This window comes from Trachemys scripta, chromosome 2, assembly GCF_013100865.1.
Source record: "Trachemys scripta elegans isolate TJP31775 chromosome 2, CAS_Tse_1.0, whole genome shotgun sequence".
Classification (NCBI taxonomy): Eukaryota; Metazoa; Chordata; order Testudines; family Emydidae; genus Trachemys; species Trachemys scripta.
This window is the reverse complement of record NC_048299.1, coordinates 86,392,294-86,417,775: the sequence shown is the minus strand read 5'-3', so window position 1 is coordinate 86,417,775 and position 25,482 is coordinate 86,392,294. Positions and strand designations below refer to the sequence as shown.

General features: G+C 42.5%; 1 protein-coding gene across 1 annotated transcript in view; it reads right to left on the bottom strand.

Annotated features, from left to right (window-relative positions):
• Positions 1–25,482, bottom strand: part of NPSR1 (neuropeptide S receptor 1) — a 103,804-nt gene that overhangs the window by 34,580 nt on the left and 43,742 nt on the right. The window contains exons 3-5 of the mRNA XM_034761177.1: positions 15,588–15,691; positions 13,354–13,447; positions 7,071–7,272 (exon numbers count right to left, since the gene is read on the bottom strand). Coding sequence (XP_034617068.1) covers positions 7,071–7,272; positions 13,354–13,447; positions 15,588–15,691 — 400 coding nt within the window. The remainder of the gene's footprint in view (positions 1–7,070; positions 7,273–13,353; positions 13,448–15,587; positions 15,692–25,482) is intronic.

The following is a 25,482-nucleotide window of genomic DNA, read 5'->3' as shown; positions in this document are numbered from 1 at the left end:
ATGGTCTTGGATACTGGCTTGGGAGGGTTGGGAGGGTACTTCAGTCAGGCTGAGAAAAAGATCCTGGCTGTTGGGGAGAACGGAGTGCTGGGTGCTCTCTGCAAGCTCATCGTCCTCCTCTTCCTCCTCTTCCCCATCCGCAGAATCCTCAGGTGTAGCTGATGAGACTATCCCCGACCCGGAATCCACAGTCACAGGTGGGGGAATGACCGTTTGCCTCCTTTGTTTTTTGATAGGCTTGTCTGAGCTCCTTGACTTTCACGCGGCACTGATCTGAGTCCCTATTGTGACCTCTCTCCATCATGTCCTTGGAGTTTTTTTCAAAAGTTTTGGCATTTCATCTTTTAGAATGAAGTTCTGCTAGCACTGAATCCTCTCCCCATATAGCGATCAGATCCAGTATCTCCCGTACGGTCCATGCTGGTGCTCTTTTTCGATTATCGGCCTGCATGGTTACCTGTGCTGATGAGCTATCTGTGGTCACCTGTGCTCTCCATGCTGGGCAAACAGGAAATGAAATTCAAATATTCCCGGGGCTTTTCCTATCTACCTGGCCAGTGCATCCGAGTTCAGATTGCTGTCCAGAGCGGTCACAATGGTGCACTGTGGGATAGTTCCCGGAGGCCAATACCATCGAATTGCGGCCACACTAACCCTAATTCGAAATGGTAAAATCGATTTTGGCGCTACTCCGCTCGTCGGGGTGGAGTACAGAAATCGATTTAAAGAGCCCTTTATTTCAAATTAAATGGCGTCATTGTGTGGACGGGTGCAGGGTTAATTCGAATTAAGGCTGCTAAATCTGAATTAAAGTCGTAGTGTAGACCAGGCCTAATGAGAATTGTTTGAGAGCAGGGCCGGCTCTAGGATTTTTGCCGCCCCAAGCGAAAACAATTTTGGCCGCCCCATTTTTTTCTTACACCCCCGGCCCCGCCTCAACTCCGCCCCTTTCCCAAATCCCCAACCCTGCCTCCTCCCCCCAGGCTATCAAGCCTAGGAGGGAGGAAGGGAGAGGGAGAAGCAGCGCGTGTGCTGCGGCCACTCGGGGTCTCCCCCTCCCTCCCAGGCTCTCAAACCAGGGAGGGAGGGGGAGATCCCGAGCGGCCGCGGCGCGCGAAACAGCTGATTCACGCGCCGCTGCTCCCCCTCCCTCCCAGGCTTTCAAACCCGGGAGAGAGGGGGAGATCCCGAGCGGCCGCGGCGCGCGAATCAGCTGTTTCGCGCGCCACGGCCGCTCCCGATCTCCCCCTTCTTCCCGGGTTTGAGAGCCTGGGAGGGAGGGCGAGCAGCAGCACGCGAGCGGCAGCAGCGGAGGTGAGTTAGGGCGGCCGGGGCACATTTTTAGGGGTGGCATGGCCCGCGCCAGAATGCTGCCCCTAAAAATGTGCCGCCCCAAGCACCAGCTTGTTTTGCTGGTGCCTAGAGCCGGCCCTGTTTGAGAGAAACACAAACACAATAGCTCTTCTGTCATGTCATATAGGATGACTCACCAATTCATGTTGCCACAACTGTGCTTTTCTATTAACTTAATGAGGGACAGAGACAACTAAGAAACCCTCTTGGAATATTTATTCCAGAAGACAATAAAAGAAACGAAGCAAAACAACAAAGACTGGCTCCACCAGCCAGGAGAACCTACTGCTATGTATCCTGGGACCGACATGGCTACAGCTACACTCCATACTGCTACCTGTGGCATTTTCAAGGCTGTTAAGAAATGTGGTTCAATGTCTAGATCAGCAGCAGTGGTCTAGATTGTGTGTCTAACACCACACTTCTCTGGATAATTTCACATAGGACAAACTCACTCTTCATATGGTGGAGCTGCTTCTTTCACTCACAGGTAGGGGTCTGTGTCTGAGGTTAAATAGCTTCTGTAGCTCTGGAAATTCCATCTGTCTAGTCACTCTATGTATATCCAAAATAATAGTGAATAGAAGTTAACCATGTATTTGTGGTATTGAGGGAGCCTATTTAATGTTTCTCTTCCCCATTCTTTAGTGGTTTCCCCAGGCTTTAGGTAGACTAGAATCACAACGTTAACAGTGTCTTATGGGAAAGGACTACCTGAGCTGTACCTTTAGCCATGAACCTATACTGGTCTTAGCCTCTGAGGCTAAGGAATCAATGATCTCTCCTGGGGATAGACAAGGAATATCCCTCAAAGCAGACTAAAACCAGAAGTATACTTAAATAAAGGAAAATGTATTAGAAAATTGACTCAAGTTCAAAAACATAAGGAACAAAAATGCTTAGGTCTAAGGCTGTATCCAGCCTTGGCTAGGTAGGCCAGAAGCTCTGAATTTACAGGAGAGAAGTAGAGTATGAGTCAACCTCTAATTCATAAAACACTCAGCCTGTGTCTATTCTGCTCTTTTTCAGGGTCTTCTCTCTCTCACTTCTGTTACTAGCCACCTAACCAACTTCTAGTATCCATGATGATTGGCCCCATACTCTCCTTTGGGTGACTTACTGTACATTCTTCCTACTTCTCCACCTGAGGGACATTAGGATATGTTCACACCACAATAAAAGAACCTACGGTACCAAGTCTCAAAGCCCTGGTCAGTTGACTTGGGCTTATGGGGCTAAAAATAGGATAGACATTCTGACTCAGGCTGGAGTGTGGGCTCTGAGATCCACCCTCTTTGTGGGGTCTCAGATCCTGGGCTCTGAGATGAGTTCTCCCCTGGGATGCCACATAGAACTGGGGTTACCACTGAGCCCTGTGACCCACCTCTCTCAGACCCACTCCCAGCCCTACACTTCCACCAGCATTCACACAGGTAGGGACACAGCCAGCTACAGTTACATACAGGCTCTCTGACCAGCCACTACATGAAGCAACAGTTGAAAGGCTACAGCCAAGGTAACTCTCAGCTCCCCAGGCACGCACCCCCTCCAGAGCATAAACCCAAAATTTTACTGTCTTGCAGTGCACAGGGATTTGTACAGTGTAAGCTCATAGAGTTTGCCTCCCCTCAATGTGGAAAGGAATATACAACAGCCTTTGCCCCTTGAGCTATGATTTCCCATGCACTTCACTCAAACTCACTGGTTTAGGTAAAGCAAAACCAAGTTTATTAACTACAAAAGATTAAGTGATAGCAAACAGATTTCCTAGTAAATTAACAAAAACAGCAAACTAAGCCTAAAATACTAGAAAGATAGGATATGAATTAGCAAATTCTCATCCTGGCTGATGATACAAGAAGGCTGCAGTTTCTTAAGGCACAAGCTACACTTGCTTTGCAGCAGTAGTTCTCAAACTTTTGTATTGGTGACCCCTTTCACCTAGCAAGCCTCTGAGTGCGACCCCCCTTTTAAATTAAAAACACTTTTAAATATATTTAACACCATTATAAGTGTTGGAGGCAAAGCGGGGTTTGGGGTGGAGGCTGACAGCTCACGACCCCCCATGTAATAATCTCAAAGCTCCAGAGGGGTCCCGACCCCCAGTTTGAGAACCCCTGCTTTACAGCTTGTAATCCCCAGGTTTTCATACACAGGCTAGAAATCTCTTTAGTCTGGGTCCAGCACTTCCCCCAGTTCAGACTTTGTTCCTCGGGTGTTTCCAGGAGTCTCCTTGTGTGGGGAGTGAAGTACAACAGATGATACCACTCCCTGCCTTATATAGCTTTAGCATATGGCCGGAACCCTTTGTCCGAAACTCAGTTTGTGGAAAAAAACCTGACATCCCAAGTTGGGGTCCAGAGTCACGTGGCCTGGTTACATGTCCTTGCATACCTTGCTGAGTCGTAGCAGCCATTACTTACAGGCTCTCTGGAGTATTCTCAGGAAGGTTAAGTTCTTCCAGCGTCCATTGTCTTTCCTGATGGGCCATCAGCACTGTCTGGCTTCTTCAATTTTGTACTAGAAAGGCTAGTTGTGGGTCTCACCCAGAGTAAGCATGATTGAAATACAGATACATAGTCAATATTCCTAACTTTAGATACAAAAATGATACATGCATACAAATAGGATAATCATATTCAGCAAATCATAATTTTTCCAATGACACCTCACATGACCTGACTTGTACAAACTGCATCATAATTTATTACCTAATCATATCATAATAATAGTATTACTGTGAAGAACATGGGGTGCAGTGTCACCGTGGGGTCTCAGATCCTGGGCTCCAGCCTGAGCCCAAATGTCTATACTACAATTTTAGAGCCCCGAAGCATGAACTAGTAATAGCCATGTCGCAAATCTCTTATTGCAGTGTAGATGTACCCTTAATTTATTTCCTTGCTTAAAGAGATTCTGAGCTATTAGATTGAATCACTTCAAATTACATTTGGGGCTCTCCAGTTGCTTGCTCAGATTGCTTCAATACACAATGTTAATGGTTCACCATTCAGGCCAACTAGCTTGCTGCTCTGCCTTTCCAACCAGATCAGATAGCTAATATAGCAGTATAGTTAATTACAGAAATATTGTCCTACAAAATTGCTTTCCTATTTCTCTAACAAATAGGGCACCCCTTAGTCACTATCCAATTTCCCAGATGATACTTTATTTGTTTCATCTTCATTGCTTCCAGGCCATAAATGGCTGAAATATCCTGTTCAGATAATCACAGAAGTTTCCTCTGGCCTTAACCTGTCCCCCCACCCCAATCTGACCTGCTGTATAACACGGGCCTTACACCCAGTGATTACTGCAAGTGAAATGGAAAGGAACAACTTTGTATCTGATTCTCTTCTCATTTACATGGATGTAAAGCAGGAGTAACTCAACTGAAATAAAAGGAGTTACGCTATAGTAAAACCAATGTGAGATGAGAATCAGTCCTAACTTAAAGCATGAGACATTGTAATAAAAAATGAAACACTTGACCCAGGAATAGTCCTGTAAAGCAAATACATGTAAGGCCTGATCCTATTCCCATTGAATGGGAGAGCCGATCCTTAACAAGCACCTTTGTCCTGAAACCATTTGCTTTTGAAGAGCAAACGCAGGAATTTGCCATGTCAATAAATATCCATCCCCATGAACTTCACAGTGATGGACCCATTCACTTCTCAAAATGCTCTCTTGTTGCCATTGCTGTGCATGGCTTACTAAATTCAGCTCTTTCTATAGACTTCTGTCAGGCCTTTGATTCAGGGCATTGAGTATGTTTGTGGCTCTGCAGAGACAACTCTGCATGCGTAGAAATAGTGTTATTGATAGAGCTCTACAATGGAACAGAAGGCTGTGTCTGAGACAGAGGCAGATACACCATGTGGTTTCCTGTCTCCATGGAAGTTCAGCAAGACTGTGTTTTGTCACAGTTGTTCAATATCTGCACTGATTGGTTGATTCATAAGTTTGAGGAGGCAGCTGTTGGCATTGCGCTGAATACCATTCTGCTTTCAAATTCTGACTATGTTAATAGTGTCTTGTTGGCTCGTCTGGTAAATCATTGCAGCGGATGGTGGATTTGGGTGGGCAAGAAGCAGCGTGCATTTGTCTGGTTATTAATCAGAATAAAACAGAGTTCCTGGCCATTGCTATCAAGAAGCCTCTAGCTCCAATGTTAACTCTCTGGATGGGACATTGAGCTGGTGGCAACTATCAAGTACTTGGGCAGAATCATAGACAGTGCTGGAGGATGCTTGCAAAATGTAGACGCTCGTATAACAGAAGCTGTTGCCATATTTTGGACCTTCTATGGCCTCTGTGGGGACATTGTGACATCAAGCTTGCAATAAAGCTGCAGATCTATAGAACCACAGTTATATAAACTCTGTATCAATGCTGCCTCCATCAGCACTGGTTTGGTTTCAGTAGCTTTCTTAGTACAGAGATTGGAATGAAAGACCAATGACTTGCAAAGCATGTGCATCAAGAGATGCTGCTACACAGCTGGTGATCACATGGGCTGCAAAAGGCTTCAGTGGCATGATAAGATTGCCGGTGTTACAGACAGACTGAATAACTAGCCAGCCCACCGTAAGGAGTTAGCCAGAGATCAATCTGGTTGATCCTTGAGCTTCAAGGAGGCACGTCCCTTTGGGATTTGCCATGATGATCCATTACGTAATGAATGGTCACACGAGAGCTATTGAAATTTATGTAGTTTGCATGCTGTGTCTCCCTTGCATTGCATGTTGGGAGTGATGCAGCCATTACTTTAGTCTAGTCTCAGTCCAGAAAGTATGTAGTTTACAACAGAATATTTACATTTATCCTTGCCATGTAGAAATGAACCAATAGTCCAACTACTCCAGTATTCTGTCCTTAACAATGACCAATGGCAGATGCCTCACAGGAAGGCATTAGACCTCTCAAATCTTGCCTCTCCAATCCCCTAAGTGCAGTTTGGGCTATCAGGAAATCCATGTTCTGCTGCAGACTTTCCGTGTGACACTGGGCAAGTCACATAACCTTTTTGTGGCTCAATTTTTCCCCACTTGCAAAATGGGAATAATAATTACCTACCTCACCGGAACGTTAGAAAAATTTTAATTCATTCATGTTTTTAAAGCACTTTGAGATCCGCGGGTGGACGGTGATCTACAAGTAGAGTATAAAATTGTATTTATTTATTATTATGCACCCAATTGTACAATACTATCATGGGGGAGGAGGGAAGAAAACTTCCTTACCTCTACTGGTAATCAATTTTTTGATACACTGACATGAAATTGAAAGTGTCCTCACTCCCTAAGTTTCAGGGGAACTAGAGTAAATGCCGTTTCTGTTCTTTTATTAAAAATATTCTTCAATAAATATCAAGGGAAACAGCATATGATAAAGAGTCCTTTAAAAAGCCTACAGTTATGGAGAGTCATCCACTTGTGGATTCTATTTTTGTCCAGATAAATGTTGATAACTATTACTCTTGGCAACTTTTATGCAATATTAAGTGCAGGGGCTCATACAGTAGGAGAGACCCGTTAATAAAATGGACAAGTATGGAGTTCTACTCTGGATCAGTTATATCAAATCCGTTTAGGATAAAACATTTATATAAAACAAATGCCAAATTAATTAGTTTTAAAAACTGCCTGCACACCTGCCAGCTAGCTGTTTTCAGCAGGTATCCATTGTGTATAGTATCCCTACCGGGTCCTTACCTGATGATAATCAAAGGAATGAAATATACCAGGAAAGCGACCACAGTCATGTAGGGTATCCAGTAGGAGTCATCAGGCCAGAGGGCCCAGCACTGCACTTCCCCATTGGATAGCTGCCGTTTCCCAAATATAATCAGAGTCGGAATCGAAAACAGGAAAGAGAGGCTCCATGCCACCATGATGAGAACTTTCGCCTGCCTTTCTGTTCAACAAATCCAAACAGATTTTTGTTAGCATAGTTTCTGGCCCTTCTGTGATGTTTCTTTGGACATATACATCAGCCTAAAGGAAGGATGGGTAGGGGGGAATTCTAATTTCCAGGCAGATGCTGAAAATGGAAGGAGCTTGTCAGCTAATGTTATGACTGAATTTTTTGATTTCTTTGTTACTGTTGTAACAGAAGTCAGTTGATCAAGAAGTCAAGTGCTCTGTCAAAGACCCAGGTCACTGGCAACAAGTCAGAAATATAAGCTTTGAGAGATACCACCTAGACAAAGAAGTTTCTTCAAACAAGGATGGTATGAATTTGTGCAGAAGTGCCCACTTGTCTGGGCAAAGCAAGGTTGAGGTCAACATGATGGCATGTCAGAAACAAAAGAAGCCTTCGCCCTGCAGGTGACAGAGGAAGGATGTTCTTATGACTTTAACCAGCACTGCAAGATGTAGATACTGAATTTTGAGAGCGTGGGCCAGCTAGTCAATGGAGCTACACTGACTTACTGCAGCCAAGGATCTCACTTACTGAGAATGCTGGAGGATTGCAGGTAGAAAGTTCAATGGGAAAATCATATCTCATACTGCCTGGGTACTCAGATATTTTGACAAGTGTTGGTCTAAATCCCCAGATGACTGATTGTATGCTGAAGTAGAAAATCCCATTAAATTGTGCCCAGCAGGAGGCTATTTTTAAAATCTATACTCCTTGAAGCTCAATCATTTTAAAAGAGCACTATACAAGTAAATAGAAGCATTTAAAAAAAAATTTGCGGCAGCCAACATCAGCTATAATATTTACCCTTACTTTTAAATATTACACATGATCAGCACAATAGAAGCTTGATTATCTAAAGTGCTTTGAGGAGATCCGTAACATTTAGATCCGTGGTTTTCAAACATTTATGTTGCATACCCCTTTTCAAATGTTGTCTACTCCAGAGGGTCTCAACCTTTTTCTTTCTGAGGCCCCCCCCCAGCATGCTATAAAAACTCCACAGCCCACCTGTGGCACAATAACAGGTTTTCTGCATATAAAAGCCAGGGCCGGCGTTAAGGGATAGCAAGCAGGGCAATGGCCTGGGGCCCCATGCCATGGGGGGCCCCATGAACTACATTGCTCAGGCTTCAGCTTCAGTCCTGGGTGGTAAGGCACAGGGACCTGGACTTCAGGCCCATGCGGTGAGGCTTCGGTTTTCTGCCCTGGGCCGCAGTGAGTCTAATGCTGGCCTTGCTTGGAGGCCCCTTTGAAACCTGCTCGAGGTCCCCTAGGGGGCCCCGGACCTCTGGTTGAGAGCTACCGATCTGCTGCATACCCCCATCTGAGATAGTGTCGTACTATATCTACGATTAGATTGCCAAGTCTTTCTAAATAAAATACGTTGTCTGCCATTATAGGATTTTTCTTGTGTACACCCTGCTGAGAGCTCGTGTACCCCAGTTTGAAAACCACTGATTTAGATAAACAAGAGGGTTAGATGAAGGAGGTAAATATTATGCAGGGAGAAGGATTATGTAAAGAAATACTGAGTGATAACAATTACGTTTAATGAAAAGAAAATTGAGGGTACATATTGGGAATCATCTCCTGACAGATCTTTCAGTTAACCAGGAGATGAGGTTGAAAGTCCAAATGTTTGCAACTCGACTAGGCAAAGTGCTAGAAAAAATTCTAGAGAAAAACCTGAACTGGCAGAAAAATAGGCTAGATAACCTTCAAGGTCTTTATCTCAGATTTCTATAGGAACTGCTTATTTGCAATGAAGAACTGAGGCAGCAAGGTTGTCTAGTGGCTAAAATATTAGAATAAGGAGCTAGGAATATGAAGCTCTAACTTTTGGCTCTCCCATAGAATTTCTTACTGGCCCCGTGCAGCCTCTATAACCAGTTTTTCTCAGTATATCCACCTGTAAAATGAGTCCAATAATACTTAACTGTTGTCCCTCGCTAAGGCAGGGTGTAGGTGTGTGTGCACAGGCATCACATGTGTTTAATTATGGCCAGATTCTAATACCCTTAATTACCACAAGCAGCATCTTACTCAAGTAGTCCCTCTGAAATCAATGGAGACACTCATGCTGGAGGTACATCAGAGTCTGGTCTGCTATGTCTGAAGAACTTTGAAATTAAGGCATGAAAGGTGCTATGTGATGTAAAGGGTTTATGTCCAGAGTTCTGATGTGATCATGCGAGATCCTGCTCAATGCACATCAGTGACATTATTTTTCTTTTCCTTTTAAAAACCTCCTAATTACAAATTAAAGTAGCGTTCTGAGAAATTCATGTCTCTTGCTTGTTTTTTGTATTATAATTTTTTTCCTTTGTTTGCCATTAATGAAAATTTCTATTAAGAGGCTTTGGAATTTTCTTCCTTGCCCCTGGCTCCAACAGACCTTGTGCTTTTGGAGTACATGGCAGGGCTTGTTTCACAGTCTTTCTCTGAGGGCTTGTCTTAACTGGAGTGTTAAGACTGGTGTGGATCACTCAAGCCAACTCTTAAGTTAGCCTAGCTCAAGTGAGAGCAATTCCATTGTGCAGCTCACGTGTTGTTTTGCAGTGTTTAGATTAGTTGCACAGAGTAGCTGTGTCCCCACTGTAATACTAGCTCCAGTGTCGTTAACGCTTGCGCTTCCACCCACAACCCCTGATGGGCCAGCTAGCTCATGCTCAAAGCCTGAGGCAGATTAGGGTTTGTGGGCCCTAGGCTAGAGAAAGTGGGGGCCCCTCCCCACCCCTTCTGCCTGCAGTTCCCCCCTGCTGGGGAAATGGAGTCAGGGTGCAGGGGCTTGTCCCGCCCACCCAATGCTCCTGTCGGGGAGTTGGTTCGAGGCACGGGGGCTTCTCCCTCTCCCTAGCAGGAGCACCAGCAGGCAGAGCAGGGCATGCCCCTGTACCCCGAAACCACTCCACGGCAGGAGCACTAGGCAGAGCGGGTCATGGTGTGGGGTGCCCATTTTTCCAGGGGCCCCAATTGGCCAGGGCCCCTGGGCACGGGCCCCCCTTGGCCCAGTGGCTAATCCGCCACTGCTCAAAGCACCACTAAACTTGACCTAGAAATTTCTGTGTGAACAGGCCAGTATAGGGTAGCTGCCTTACATGTGTTCTTGTTTTTTGTAAATGCTCCAGTGCCTCGTGGCTGGTGTATCCTATAATTAGACTATGTAAAGTATAAATAAAACCTGTCTCTGAATAGGATGTTTTAATTGACAGATTTGAGAAACTTTTCTTTTACAAAAAATAAAATCATGACTTTGCTGGTTTAAAATGAGATTTGGATGTATTGTAGTGGTCATGGACAGAACTTGGGAATTTCAAACTTATAAATTCTAATCCCAGCTCTGACAGTGACTCTTTATGGCTTTGATCATGTCACATTGTGTCTCAGCTCCATTTTCCCTGTCTAAAACTGAGACAGTATCACTTACTGAATACGCCAAGTTGTTGAGGATTAATTATATAATGTTTGAACAGCTCTCTAAATATGAAAGAACTGTTTAAAAGGTCTGATTCTAGATGATCATTATCCTACCATTCTTTATTGCATGTTTTATTATTTCTGATGTGTTTTGTTATTGAATTAGATGTTGTGTATAGAGTAAAAGTTGGGGTTAGGCTATGGGCGGGACTTGATTTTCCACTGTCTTGCACCTTCTCTAGTCATTAACACCCATGCAAAGTGAGAGTAAAACACTTATCTTACTGTCAAAACTATTTTTTGTAAAGGACGTGCCAAGCACAACCTTTTTCAAAGCACTTTCCTGTCCTAACCTGATGTTAGTAACCATAGTCTCTGGTCTAGCACTAGATCTTGAACTCCTTCACAAAGGATGTTAAGTATACTTCTTTTCCTTTGCCTGCTTCTTTGCTATTTGCTGGTATGCATGTGGTCACTCCTGATTCTCTTACTAAAATTCACTATTTGGCTGGCATCATACCAGTAGGGTGACCAGATGTCCTGGTTTTATAGGCACAGTTCCAATATTTGGAGATTTTTCTTATATAGGCACCTATTACCCCCCACTCACGTCCCGATTTTTCACACTTGCTATCTGGTCACCCTACATACCACTGACTAACAAAAATCTGGCCATGCACCTGAATGAAGCAGCATGCTTTGCAAAGGACTTCTTCTCATTTGTGTCCATTGTAAATTCAGAAGGCTCTCCCAAGGTGTGTTTGCAGCTTGGCAGTCAGAATAAAATAGAAGGGTTAAATGCTGATTCACTGAGCTACTGCACTACAAGGGAGGGGGTTTGCTTCCCTTTCCCTGGAGTCAATTGGTGGCTCTTGGGCGGGGGATCTGGGGGGGAGGAGAGAGGACAAAGGAAATTGGCCCATGGGATTGTGGGATACTTCTAGTGAACTCCCAAGTCGGGGGTGGAGAGGACTGCATCTACATTGCAAAGCAATAGGGTATGAACACTGAGTCTTCTCATGACTCCGGTTCAAACCCTCCAACCTCATGCACTCCTAGGATCCTGGGTCTGAGCCTGAGTTTGAGAGAGGTGTGTAGACAGAAAGGAGCTTTGTGCTCAAGCCTGAGTCTGAGCCTAGGCTTCCGTTGCAGTGTAGACGTAGTAAGGCAGCATGCAAAACTTGGACCTCAATAGGTCATTAGCAACAAGTCTGAAAAAAATAGGCTTGCTCCTTTTCAATCTGATAAATTATTCTGCGGCCCTTGGCATCAAGGGTATTATATCAAATACAGAGAGAACTTGATTGGGCATGTCAAGGATAACTCTGCATGGGACAAAGAATACTACCCTCCTCATGGAAGGAAAGGAAAAGATAGCTATGATATGGGATTAATTCTTTAATGTAAATAATTTGCTATAATATGAAGCCTGTATTGTAGCTATTTATATATCTACGAAGATTAAGTTATAAATTCGTCACCATTAAACCCCTAACCCGAGGAGGAAGTCTAATGACTACTGCTCTTTCTGTTTCACAAATGAAGATGCTGTGGCACTGGCAGTGAGGTTCACCTGCTCCACAGTTAGGCCCTCAAATAGCTGGTCAGAATTTAAATAATGTTGAGCACCCAACAGCTCCCCTTAACTTCCGCAGGAACTGCTGGCTGCTCAGTACTTTTGAAAATCTGCCCACTGGAGCTGAATTTTAGCCCCCTGGTTTTGAAAATGTCCTAAGTGCCTAAACAGGGCAAATATTAGGATAAACTTCAGATTGGTATTTGATCTTATTCATGTGCCTAAATCACACAACTACCTAATCTGATGGATTCATAGATATTGTTTTCAGGCCAGAAGGGACCATTAGATCAGCCAGTTTGACTTCCTGCATAACACAAGCCAGAGAATTTTACCATGACACTTGTAATGAGTACAATAATTTGAGTTTTGATTAAAGCATATCTTAAAGAAAGCAACCACTGCTGTAATCCCTGTTCTTCCTCACCTCATCCCATCCCTACCGCTTTCCCCCAACACATCATATTTAATATTGTAAACTCTTTGAGTATGGAAACATCCTTCCGTAGTGTACAGCAGCCGGCATGCTTTTGGGTGTTGTAAAATTAATAAAAATCATAAAATTATTCCCAACATCTCTCTACACCTTCTGAATGTCACTTATCATGGAAAAGAACTATCCCTTTACAGATGGTTAAAACTCAACCTCCCCCAACCCCAATAATTTCATATAATGAGCCACCAGACTGGAGGAGCTCATGCTGTATTTAATAATGTATTTATTTTCCCAGTTTTACCTATTTACATTGAAAAAGCTCATTCAAATACTATATGTTAAATTAAATGGTCCAAATTAATCCCTGCTGTGATGCCTGTAGTCAATGGAATTGCACTAAGGACAGTTTTTTGTCCATTGTGTATAGTAATTATTTTCTGAAAATGCTGGAGGATAATGGGAAACCTTTACACTTTTTAAAATAGTTTTATTCCACATAATATAATATTGCCAAGACCAGGAATGAATAAAGGATCTTAGTACACTAATCATGATACCACTGCTTTCATTGAAAAGTTGTTTAGCAAAATAAAGATGTTAAAGCCACATCTAGAGCAGTAGCAAGGTACAAAATTTCTCCTACCTCCCTGAAGGAACTTCATTGGATAAACTATGGCATGGTAACGGTCTATGCTGAGTGAAACCAGAACATAAGTTGAGGCATACAGAAGGACAACCTGAGGTAGAAGAGGAAAAAACAACAACACACTTATAAGCAATTTAAATTACAATGGGTAGAATTCACAAGGGGAACTTAGACTGAGCATTGCAGTGCCTAACTTTTAGGCACCCCGTGTGAAATGTACAGCCCTGAGTTGGACGCCCAGGCTCCCTATACAATGCATGGGGAGAGTTAGGTGTCTAAAAAAGATTCACAAAAGCCAGCACAATAAGTGGAGAGGTGCCTACGCTGCCAATAGGAAATGCTGAGAAGAGGGATGTGGCGTAAACCCCACCCATCAAAGGGAATTAGCTACCTATGTCTGGATTTGAATGAAGTGGTTCCCTCCACTTGGAATTCACAGCCATGAATCCTCTTGTGGAGTTAGGCACCTAAACCAGGTCAGTCCTTCCTCAGGAAAGAAATCTGAGGTGGAGGAGCTGCTGCTCCCACCCCATGCCTAATAACAAGAGCACTCAGTTGCAGTATAGGGGGACACAGGTTCAAATCCCCACTGTGAGAGGGGCAGGTCTCTCAAGCTCTCCTGCTGAAGCTGTGCCACTTTCTCTAAAATACTTAAATAGTCATTGGGCCAGAAAGAGAGAGAGACTGACTCTGTAACCCAGGGGCTAGGGCACCGACCTGGGATGAGACGTTCAAGGCTTTACTCCACTGACTATTTAAACTGGCTTCTAAGCACATCTGCTGGACCAGGCCATCAAGGCAGTGTCCACTTTGTGAATCCTCCTTGGGCATAGGTGCAAGTTAGGTGCCAAACTACTAGTGGTGTCAAGACTGAGGCAGTTGTGTGCATGTCCACTGGCAGAAATTTAGGACTCTGCCAGTGGAAATGTAGGCAGCTCATCAGGTATTCTGAGGATCTACATTTTGGTTGAGGCCACGTTAGGGACATAAGTCCCGCTTATGAATTCTCTCCCCTCTCCCCGATTTCTCAGTATGTGATATTTGGCAAACACTTAGGGCAAGATTCTGCCATCCTTTCTTTGAGTAGTACCTTACTCCATGAGTAGTCACACTGAAATCAATCAGTGAGACTACCTTCTGAGTAAGGTGCTACAGAGTGGTAGAACCTGTCCCTAAGATTCCATTTGGGATGTTCCCATGTGGAATTGTTTTAGATTGAGGAATATGAACACAGTATTTAAGTAGCATACCCTCTTGCAGCTCATTCAGTTATAATTTCCTCTCCCCGTCTCAAAATTTGGCTGCAATTGGCAAGGTCCAACAATCATAAAATCAGACACGCAATTTGTATACAAAACAGAAGCCCTATTAAATACCATCATTCTTCATGATCAAACTTCAATCGCGTGCGGGATTACTAAGAAGATATGGTTGGGCCAGCTAATAAATAACTATTGCTTTTGAGCCTTCTGCCACCCAGACATCCTTACTCGTGAGAATGCAAACCTCACTGTTCAGGATAATTTCTAGAACTGAACCAGATTTTTGCTCCCAATTACATCACTGTGAATTTGAAGTAACAGCACTGATTTCTGTGGAGTTGCTTTGGGTTTACAACAGGCTAAGTGAGATCAGACTCTGGCTTGCTATTTTTGGACTGAGATTAGAAATAGGTGGGGGGAAGAGAGACATGAAGAGAGAGCTTTTCAAAGACACAAATGTCAGCTAGGCACCCAGCTCCCAGGGAAGATCAATGTGAATTAGGGGTCTCTTTGACATTTTTGATTTTTGCAAAATCTCTCTTGGAGACTAATTACTTTTAAATACTGGTGTTATTGTCATTAAATGGCACTTTTAAAAAGTTCCTATGCTTAGGGAGTAGGAAGGGGACTACATACATTTAATGGCTAAGATGCTGAGACAAATTCAGCTCTGATGTAAGCAAATTCAAATCTATTGTCTTGAATGGAATTTGCACCTGCTTACAATTTTCTCCATGACTTTTTCCATTATCATATCTACCATTTAATATATAAGCAGTTAAACTTTCATGCCTTATTCTTTAAATGCCAGTTTTATTATCTTCTTTGATGATTGGCGGTGATTTAAGGGCTTTTATACAACAATTTAACAAGTACTTAATGTTACAGTACATTGGGATACAAGACTTTGAGCTCTTATCGAGTCAGGGTGTGCAGCTGTGGGTACCAGATATTGAATAGTTTCTGTACCTGCAGGTAGCGAACAACTCTGCAGACAATATCAGGGGCCATGAAATCGCCTGTGAAGCGCCAAATTATATCAGTCAGTATATTTATGAATCCTGTAAAGCAATCTGCAAACAAAAATAAATAAAGATACATTAATGGAAACAAACACATGGCAGTAGTTAGTTTAGTTATTTACTGTTACATCACTTACTTTGTACTGAACCTTTAAATCTCTAAGGACATACCTGTCTACTGAGACAAACAGCCATTTTGTGAACAGTTCAGTGCAGACTGTTAGTCTGGAAATGCACCGAATTGAGACTTTACGTTCAGTTCTTCTTTTAACTTGTTCTCTTAATCCAAAATAAAATCCATTCAATTCATGACAGTATTTGGCACCTAAGTTCCATATTTAGGCACCACTGAGATCCACAAGACTCCCACTCAGTATCACCTAGCCCCTAGGTGCTTAAATCTTTCTCAGGCCTAAGTTTTTGCACTAAGAATTCCTTTGATACCTATGTTTCTGCCTCTGGGCATGTCCACTTCAACCTCACTCTAGGCACCTAGACTTCTATTTCTCACTGAAGCACCAGAACGATTTCTAAATTGGGGAAGATAGGTGTTTCAGACATGCCAAACCCATGAAAAAAAAATGCAGAAATTGGGCTTGTTTTTGGCTTAATTTGCTTGAGTTGCTTGTTAGCTAGTTTTTGAATTGTAGCTTGTTGCTTGTAGCTTCTTTTATTATCAGCTCCCGGCAAGCAGGGGCAAGGGGTAAGTAGAGGCAAAGGGGGAGAGAGTCAGGGGTGCCCAGCGGGCCCCCCACAGTCCCAGACTGCACACCGGGGGGATCTACTCACAGAGTGTTGGGGTTCTTAGGGATTGGCCTGTTTTGAAATGGGATTAGCTTGATTTTTGTCTTATTGTGGAAGTTGGGGTGCTTATTTACCACGTGAAAGCTCGCAACTGTGAGGTGTTTAGCTGCCTGAGTCGTGGTGAGGGGAGTGTGTGTGTATGTGTGTGGGGGGGGGTTAACGAGTAGGCATGCTCAGAGGGAGACTACCAGATTGAGCCCCCCAGCTGAGTTCACACAAAACAGTTTCGGGGGAGGGGGGGAGAGAGGAGGAAATAAACTCAATCTAATCAGGACCAGCTCTGGCTTTTTTGCTACCCCAAGCAAAAAAACAAAACAAAACAAAAACTTGCGGGGCGGCCAGAGCCAGGCTGCAGGGGGACTCCCTGCATTGCAGACGAGCCCCGGGCAGCGCAGTGCACGCCCCGGCTAGCAGGGGGAGGGATTGGGGGAAGAGAGAAGGGGGGTGGCCAGGGCTTCCTTTAGCGGGGCACTCGCCATGCGGCCCCTCTTGCCACGCCGCCTGTGGGAGGGCTCCACGCCGCTCCAGTCAGCGGGCAGGGAAGGACGCGGGCTACCCTGCCGGGCTTGCTGCAGACCTGGCACAGGCTGGGGCAGACAGAGCATGCAGCCTGCTCCCAGCAGGGCGCTCCCCTCGTCCACGCCGACGCCCCTTACAGGGCGGCCGAAGCGGCCAAGCAAAACAAACAAAAAAAAGGATTGGAGGGAAGCCGCCCCTTAGAATCTGCCACCTCAAGCACGAGCTTGCTGGTGCCTGGAGCCAGCCCTGAATCTAACTCCCTCTGGTCCCATTAATAAATAATAATAATTCAGTTATTGAAAGTGGAACAACTTCTATAGAAAAGACTAAGGGAGAATATCCAGTAGCCCAGTGAAACTTTGTTCAAATCCCTTCACCACCTCAGGAAGAGTGGGGACTTGAACCAGGGTTCTTCTGCATCTTGGGAATACCCTGCCCACTAGGCTAAAGGGTATGAGGTGAGCTCTTCCCCGATGGCTATTTTATTTTTGGGTCACATACACAATTTAGGCAGCTGAATGCCCTTCTGTCCGGGTGCCTGAAAGTTAGGTGCTGTGACGCTCAGCATTGCAACGCCCAAGTCCTTTTATGGACCCCACCCAAAGTAACTGCTTGCTTTTTGCATACAAAGAAACATAACGTGTTAGTTTCATGTATGAGTAACTGTTAAGGATTAGTAGCAGAGGCGTAGCCGTGTTAGTCTGAATCTGTAAAAAACAACAGAGGGTCCTGTGGCACCTTTAAGACTAACAGAAGTATTGGAGCATAAGCTTTCATGGGTGAATGCCCACTTCATCAGCCACATTCACCCACGAAAGCTTATGCTCCAATACTTCTGTTAGTCTTAAAGGTGCCACAGGACCCTCTGTTGCTTGTTAAGGATTATTCACCCAGGGCTTGATTCTCAATATGACTATTCACATGCTTACATTTAAGCATGTATTTAAGCGTTTTGCTGGATCTTGGACAGAATGCTCAGCACCTTGTAGGAATGAGACCATGATGTTCTGGTTTTGTTACAAATTCCAAAGTAGGCCTAACCTAGAGCATAGTTTCAGTGTGATTTGTAAAGCATTCCTGTGAATGTTTCCCGGTAAATCAAAAAGTCTGAGCCACTTTATGGCTTTGAATTGCATTTGCTTAGTTTTTAAACAGAAATTGGATTCGGTTTTGGTTTTGTAAAATAAAAGTTTAGGTTATACTAAACCTAAACTGGGATTTTCCAAATATCACTTATCTGCCTTCTCAGAGTTGTTTTGTTTCAGCCATATGGCTCTGGATTTGATCCATCCCTAACTTCCACACATTTTCTATAAATTAGCACTAAAAGATCACATTTGGATAAGGTGTGGGATGTACAGGTATTTATCTTAACAGAACCAAATTCCTAATTGTTTGAGGCTCATCCATCATTACATTTATTGTCCTTTTCACTGTAAAAGAGAAATATCTCTGCAGGAAAACATCTGGGGTGAAATCTTCTGGGGTGAAATCATGCCCCTTCTCTCCATTTAAATTAATGGGAGTGTCAAGGCTGATTCCCCATTCTGGCATTTTGAGTGCAGAAGGTGGGGGCCCACAAGGATTTTAAAAATTAATACGGGCCACTCCAGGCTGATATTAAACTCCCAAGGTCATAGCTTCTCTCTGACCTTGGATGGGTAGATGCTGCCACCACCCAAGTGCAACCCCCCCCCCCCCCCCCACACACACACATTTTGAGAACCCAGGAAGGAACACTTGGGAATTCCTTCCTGTGGGGTATCCTCAAGCCCTTTCACCCCACTTCCTCCCCTCCCCACCCAGGGAAGAGCTGAGAAAGAAAACAAAAGAAATTAGCTGTTGCCACCAGCTAATGAAACAACATATGCACAAACCTCTTAGGGACACAAAAATCCAACCCTGTTCTTAAAAAAGGTAAAAATTATTAAAAACAAAAAGAAAGGAAATACATTTGGAACTTAACCTTTTTGCTAGATCTTAAAAAAAAAAAACAATTACAAAAATTAAGTATCAAGATAGCTCTCTTGAGGTTCAGCTTAAAGGTTACAAGCAAAACAAAAGCATCTGGGCTTAGCACAGAGGAGTCCACAAGCCTTACAAAATAAAATAAACATCTTTCTAGACATTTCTGATCTACTTACATATCTGAGTTTCAGATAAGTAGGTTTGAGGTATGAATTAATGCTTTTTCATACCTGGTTTTAAAGCTGCTTACAGCATTGCTGCTCTGTGTCTCCGCTCTCCAGAGAACAACAACACACAGACAAAGGGAAGATTTTTTCCCCAATTTTAAAATGTTCTAACCCTCCCATTGGCTCCTGTGGTCAGGTGCCCACTCCTTTCCTTTTACCTGTGTTTTTTTTTTAAACTTTACAGGTAAAGCAAGCAGAGAACAGCCACCAAGAGGGACTTTATAGCTAACTGGCTGGATGGGGGTCCATAAAAGCGAGCTCCCACCCCCCCACCCCCGCTTCATTTATCACAGGGAGTTTTGCCATTGATTTTGATTAGGCCATGATTTCACTCCTGGACTAAATATTTTGAAACCAACTCTCTTGTCACCTTAAAGCTAACCTCCTTATGTCTGTTTCTGGTCATGTAGTCACTGTCACTGATAAATTTATGCCCCAAGCCCTGTTTTTGGAGTAACCCAACGCCAGTGCTCATAAAGGAAAGATGGTAGTTTCTCTCTTACCAGCTGAACACATCAACATTCTAAGCAGTTCAGTATTTTATGAAAAGCTTTATACTGAGAGTCAACAAAACTGTGTTATTCCTCATAACCTGCTAAACAGTACTGAGTTCCTGTATTTTTTTTTAAATGTCCCTCCCTGGAGGACAGGATTTATTTTAAAGTGCTACAACTGCATGCATAAAAGCCACTCTTCAAAGGAAAATGATGCATCACTCCTGAAGCTTTCTACCATGCAAAAAGATGCTCTGGGCAGGTTTTTCTGCAGAAATTGCTCAGTGAACTGGATTCTATTAACTGGATCTAGCTAATGCTTTGACTTCTCTTTTCTGCACATAAGGCATACATGAAATTAAAATACAAATGTTCTCATTATTGGTGCAAAACATAAAATGAGACTGTATTCATAACTTTATCTTTCTTTTAATCCTCATAAATTATTTCTGTCCCTGCCTTAATTGTCCTTCCTCCTCCATTTCCATTTTCCCTTGCATCTCTGCTCCACTCCTTGATGCTTTCCATCTTCCTCTGGTCTAATTAGGATTCTCTTTTGGCGCCTTTATGGTGAATGCTACTCCTTAAATTAGTGGAAGTGCTATATTTACATAATGTGAAGCATTCACCCAGATGCTTTAATGAATTCTTTCCTGCTGACATATCCCATGATAAAGTCAACTGTGCTTCACAAGGTGGTCCTTGTGAAGAAACCCCTATCACCCTTGTCTCTGCTACAGAACCAGCTGGGATTCAATTATTGTGTTTGTATAGCAAGTGGATCTTGTTAACTTGCCATGTAGGGACTATAACCTCCTGACTCTATCTGTGTGTGGCCTTGGACTCAGATACCTGTAGGGAGTTTACTCAAGACAGCTAGCCTGGGTAGTTGGGAGGGGTGAGCATGCTATGTTATTGGAGCGATTTAGATAATCTACAGATGAGTATCCAAACTTTTGGGTGTTTTCTTGACTAGATTCAGACTTCCAGACACTTTGATGTTTGCCGATGGGTACTGTGTATTGGTTCTTTCTATCAGCTAAGGGAATGGATGAACTCTTTGAGCTCATCACCTGTCCTTTTAGGTGCTCAAAGTGTTTTGTTTGAATCTTTATGCAGTACAGCATGTGTGTGATAGAGAGTGTAAATGCACGAGCCTGAATACAATACATAGTGTTCAGTTCAAAGCACCTGTAACCAAATGTAGAGATATGTAGATTCTAAATGTATTGTCTTCTCCTCTAACTTCAGAAACTCTCCCATATAAAACCCAGTTTATTGCCTTCCGGAGATTAGATTTCAGAAACCCTTCTGTCTGGTTTGACCACAGCACACAGGTGACCAGCTCCTTCCCAGATGCCGGAAACCCTACTGCTCCTTCCTCCCAAACAAATCTGAATGTACTAAACATATATAGTTGTGACACAGATTCTGAACCCAAAGCCAGAGGTAAATTGCTCCTACAAATTCCTAGTCACTGATAAATAAACAGAATGCTGGATTATTATAACAACTAGAGTGAGGATTTTGTGTTCCTAGAACTTGCCTTCACAAAGATCAGGAACTTGGAAGTCAGCTGATTTCTGCTATAAGGTAGTGGCAGCCAGACTGTGTTTGTATTTGGTAAGCCTTTTTAATTACCTGTATTGCTAGATTGCAGAATCAATATACTATCCACAGTATGAGTGGCTCTAGGAGCCTACGATATCTAATTTATCTATCTGATCTTCAAGGTTCTCGGCACCATGGTACCAGTGCACACACCATTTAAACAGTTGGCTTCCTTCCAATGAATAGTCTTTTAATTATAAGTTCAAAGTGTAACAAATCTTTTCTTCCCCAAAACAATGCAATCTGTCCAGACTAGTCAACTTTCACTCACATCTGTGAATGTTTTTTAATGCCAATATCACCTACCTTCCCTTCTTCAGAGGATCTTATCTGTGTGCCACACGCCTTCTGCCTATGTTGCTAGGCAATTGAAACACACTGCAAATAATTATATTGTTTCTGTTTCTCCCCTCAAAGTAGAGAAAAAAGTCACAGACTAGTTCTTTTTCCTCTCCTTTTGATGGGAAAAATAATTGCTTACAATTGGTGAATCTGAAAGTATTCCATGACTCATAACAATATGATCTGACTCTGCATATACACAAAGACCAGACAAAATGTTTCCTTTTTAAACAAGAAACTATAATTGCAGTGATGTGGGGGAGGAAGGTTAGTGGTTCTATATATTGAGAGGAAAAGAATTTTTGTTTTGTTTTTTAATTGCTTTTAAAAAATTCCATGCAATATAACATATACAAAATCTTAGTGGGAGGGGATGGGTGAACTAGCATCTGCTGTTAGTAAGGACCAAATCCTGGTTGGGTTTCTAAGGTATGTTCCTTTGACTTAAGTGGAATTATTTGGCAAACAAGATTTGGCCTTCTGAGTATGAGGCTTTTTGTTCTTAAAGGACCTGATCCAAAGGGAGCTTAACTCGTTAAAGAAATTTAAACTTTACAAAATGCAACCTTTTTTTAAGAGATTTATTAAAAAGAGACAGAATCACTGGAAAATGGAGGTGTGGAAGATCTTGTCATTTCTAGGAGACATGAAACAAAGCACTGACAATCCAGCTAGAACTTTTATGGCTGGAAAAGATTGCAGGGGCTGAGGCAAAATCTGAAAATAATGGATACCACAGGCTATTTCTGCTCTGTTACATATTGTGTTCTGTGGAATTACTTTGCATTTTCACTAGTGTAACTGAGAGCAGAATTTGGCCCGAGAGAGTTGTGACTGATGGAGCAACTAAATGCATAAAATGACTACAGAGATTCATGTGGAAAAGCTTCCTGAAATGATTAAAGAGAATATAAAAATGAAAGGGGTGCACACTCCTGAATGCAGATATGCCATTGAAACTAACTAAACAAAATAAAGACAATTCCATTACCCAGAACAAATGAAGGTAATTAATAGGGCTGTTGATTAATCACAGTTAACTCACGTGATTAACTCAAAAAAATTAATCGCTATTAAAAATTTTTCACTATTAATCGCAGTTTTAATTGCATTGCTAAACAATAAAATACCAACTGAAATTTATTAACTATTTTTGGATGTTTTTCTACATTTTCAAATATATTGATTTCAATTACAACACAGAATACAAAGTGTACACTGTTCACTTGATATTAGTATTTTTGATTACAAATATTTGCACTGTAAAAATGATAAATAAAAGAAACAGTATTTTTCAATTCACCTCATACAAGTACTCAAGTGCAATCTCTTTATCGTGAAAGTGCGACTTACAAATGATAAATGCGTTATTCTGTGTTATAAGTGAAATCAATATATTTTAAAATGTAGAAAACATGCAAAATATTTAAATAAATGGTATTCTAATATAGTTTAACAGTGCGATTAATTGCAATTAATTTTTTTAATCACATGACAGTCCTAGTAATCAATAATCTAACATGGGAATACACTTATGCATGGTCATCCTTACTGGGTCAAATTCAACCTTATTATATGGTCAATGGAATTGCTCATGTGATATATCTGGCTCAATATACAGGATGGCTAGAACCAAGGAATGTTCAAAGAGAAAATGGCCTAACACCAGTGGATAGCTCATTCTAAAAACTAATTCAGCACACCATCTTGGTAACAAAAAGGAGGCAGACTCTCTCACCCAGAACAGCTCGATTATTTAATTATCTGTAATGGCATTGCTTTGTGTAGTCACGTCCCCTGAGGACTCTGCAGGACTTTTCTGTTGGAAGCGGGAAGTGGATTTCTATGAAGCCATCACTTTTTTCATATACTGTGCATGGCTATCAGTTACAAATGTAGTTCTGATTATTGTTGAGAACAGTCCTGCTAAGCCAGACATGGTGACCTACTAGATTTTACTGAGGCTTTCTACTAAGTTGATTTTCTGCACTTGATACCATTTCGTAGTTTTATTAAATTACTTGCTATAACATGGAAGTACAGTAAACAGACCATAAAAATGGGTGTTTGGGGTTGTTTTATTCATAGCACCAAATTGCATGAGGTAAAACAGCAGCAGGTTTTGTAATGTAAGACAGAGGGCATTTCCTTGTAATGATACAGGGTTTCCCTTAGCTGAGTCTTCTGGGGGTTTCCTTGCATATACATTTTCTTCACCAACCTCGGCCAAAAGGACATTTCTTTCATGAATGTAGGAATCAATAGTTTGTTGTGCCTAGCATGTAAGGGAGGGATATAACTGTGTGATTGCCCTACTGAGCCGATAGGGCTCTACACCCATAAATACTGTGTCTTTGAAACGGCTTGACCGCTTTTCCCAGAACACTGTCTTGCTGGTTAGCTGTTTGTTGCTTTAGAGTCTCTTGATTTATATTTTACAGTTGACATTTTGTGGCAGAGCTGCCTTCCAACTTGTTAAAACAGCTGATTTCATTACAACCCTTGAGACCCAGATGGACATAAAGTAAAATGAACTGAGTGCTCTTAAGGTGCTAGATTATCAGACCTGGAGACCAAAGTTTTTCATTTATCCACAGAATGGGTATAATATAAGCAGTAGCAATATAAGCTTCCATGTCCCCACCCTCCACACATACACATCATCTGCTTATGTAGCTCAGAGAACTAGAAGGGCTCCTATGAGAGTAGAAAGGTCTCCATGCTCATCCATTCTTTGGACTGTCTTCTTCAGTAACCCTGCTAATAAGGGTGCTAGTATTCCTGGCTTTGGAAGGGCCTCTGTGATATGGACTCATCCTTTCCTCTCCATCCCGTCACCTATCAAAACAATTTGATCACTTCTAACCTGGATAGGATTTTAACTGGTGACCTAGAGTGAAAGACTCCGTATCCCGTTAGCAGCCTTCTGAATAATTCGGACAGAACATTGCTATATTCTGCAAAGGATTTTAAAGTCTGTTTTGTTTCTCTTTATTTTCTTCCTCTCCCGATAACCAATCATTTAATCCTGGTTGCTAGCACTTGAGTTTGCAAAATCTCCCTCCAAACGTCATAATACCATTGCTTAAGCCCTGGCTTTTTATAAGCTAATGGCTAAGGCACCACAAAGCAGCTGGCAGTGCTCTGGCAGCAGCAATAAGTGCTATTTCTCCTGTCGTCATGCTGGACAGCACCACGAGCAGGTGGCAGAAGGGTCACAGATTGTGAATGGAGCCAAGCTGAATTTATTTATTGAAATGTTGATGAGAAACAGATGGAGATATTCATATTTCCTACTAGGTTACTAAGTCCCCAGTTAGGAATGTATTGCTAATAGCAGATGTATTGGCCTCATGGCATGTTGCTCTGAGCTTTCCTTGGAAACCAGCAAAAACATCCACAACTACTTTGTTGTGGCACAGTGCTACATTAGTGTGTGCACCAGGCAATATTATTGATGCTGAGTGTGCTCCAGTCTTCCCAGAAAAGAACATGCCACCTGTGCCAATAAGATTATAACATAAATACATAATACAAAATGCACTGTAACATGGGTTGTAAAATGGGTGACAGCAGTTTTAATTGCCATGGGATAGCATTTTGGAGCTATTATTCTTGTGCTAAATGCTGTACAAACACACTGAAAGACATGGTCCATGGCTCAAAGATTTTACAGTTTAAAAAGACAAAAGGGTTGGGGAAGGGGTATAACATACAAGAAAGAGATCAGATATTTAAACTTTCATTTATTAATAAACCAATCCCTATCTGTCCCTTACCCCACCATTGGAACACTCAGCAACAGCTCAAAAATTACAACTGGGTGAATAAACCAGCCCGTTTTGCCCTATGCAACATGCTTAACCTAGCATTCCAC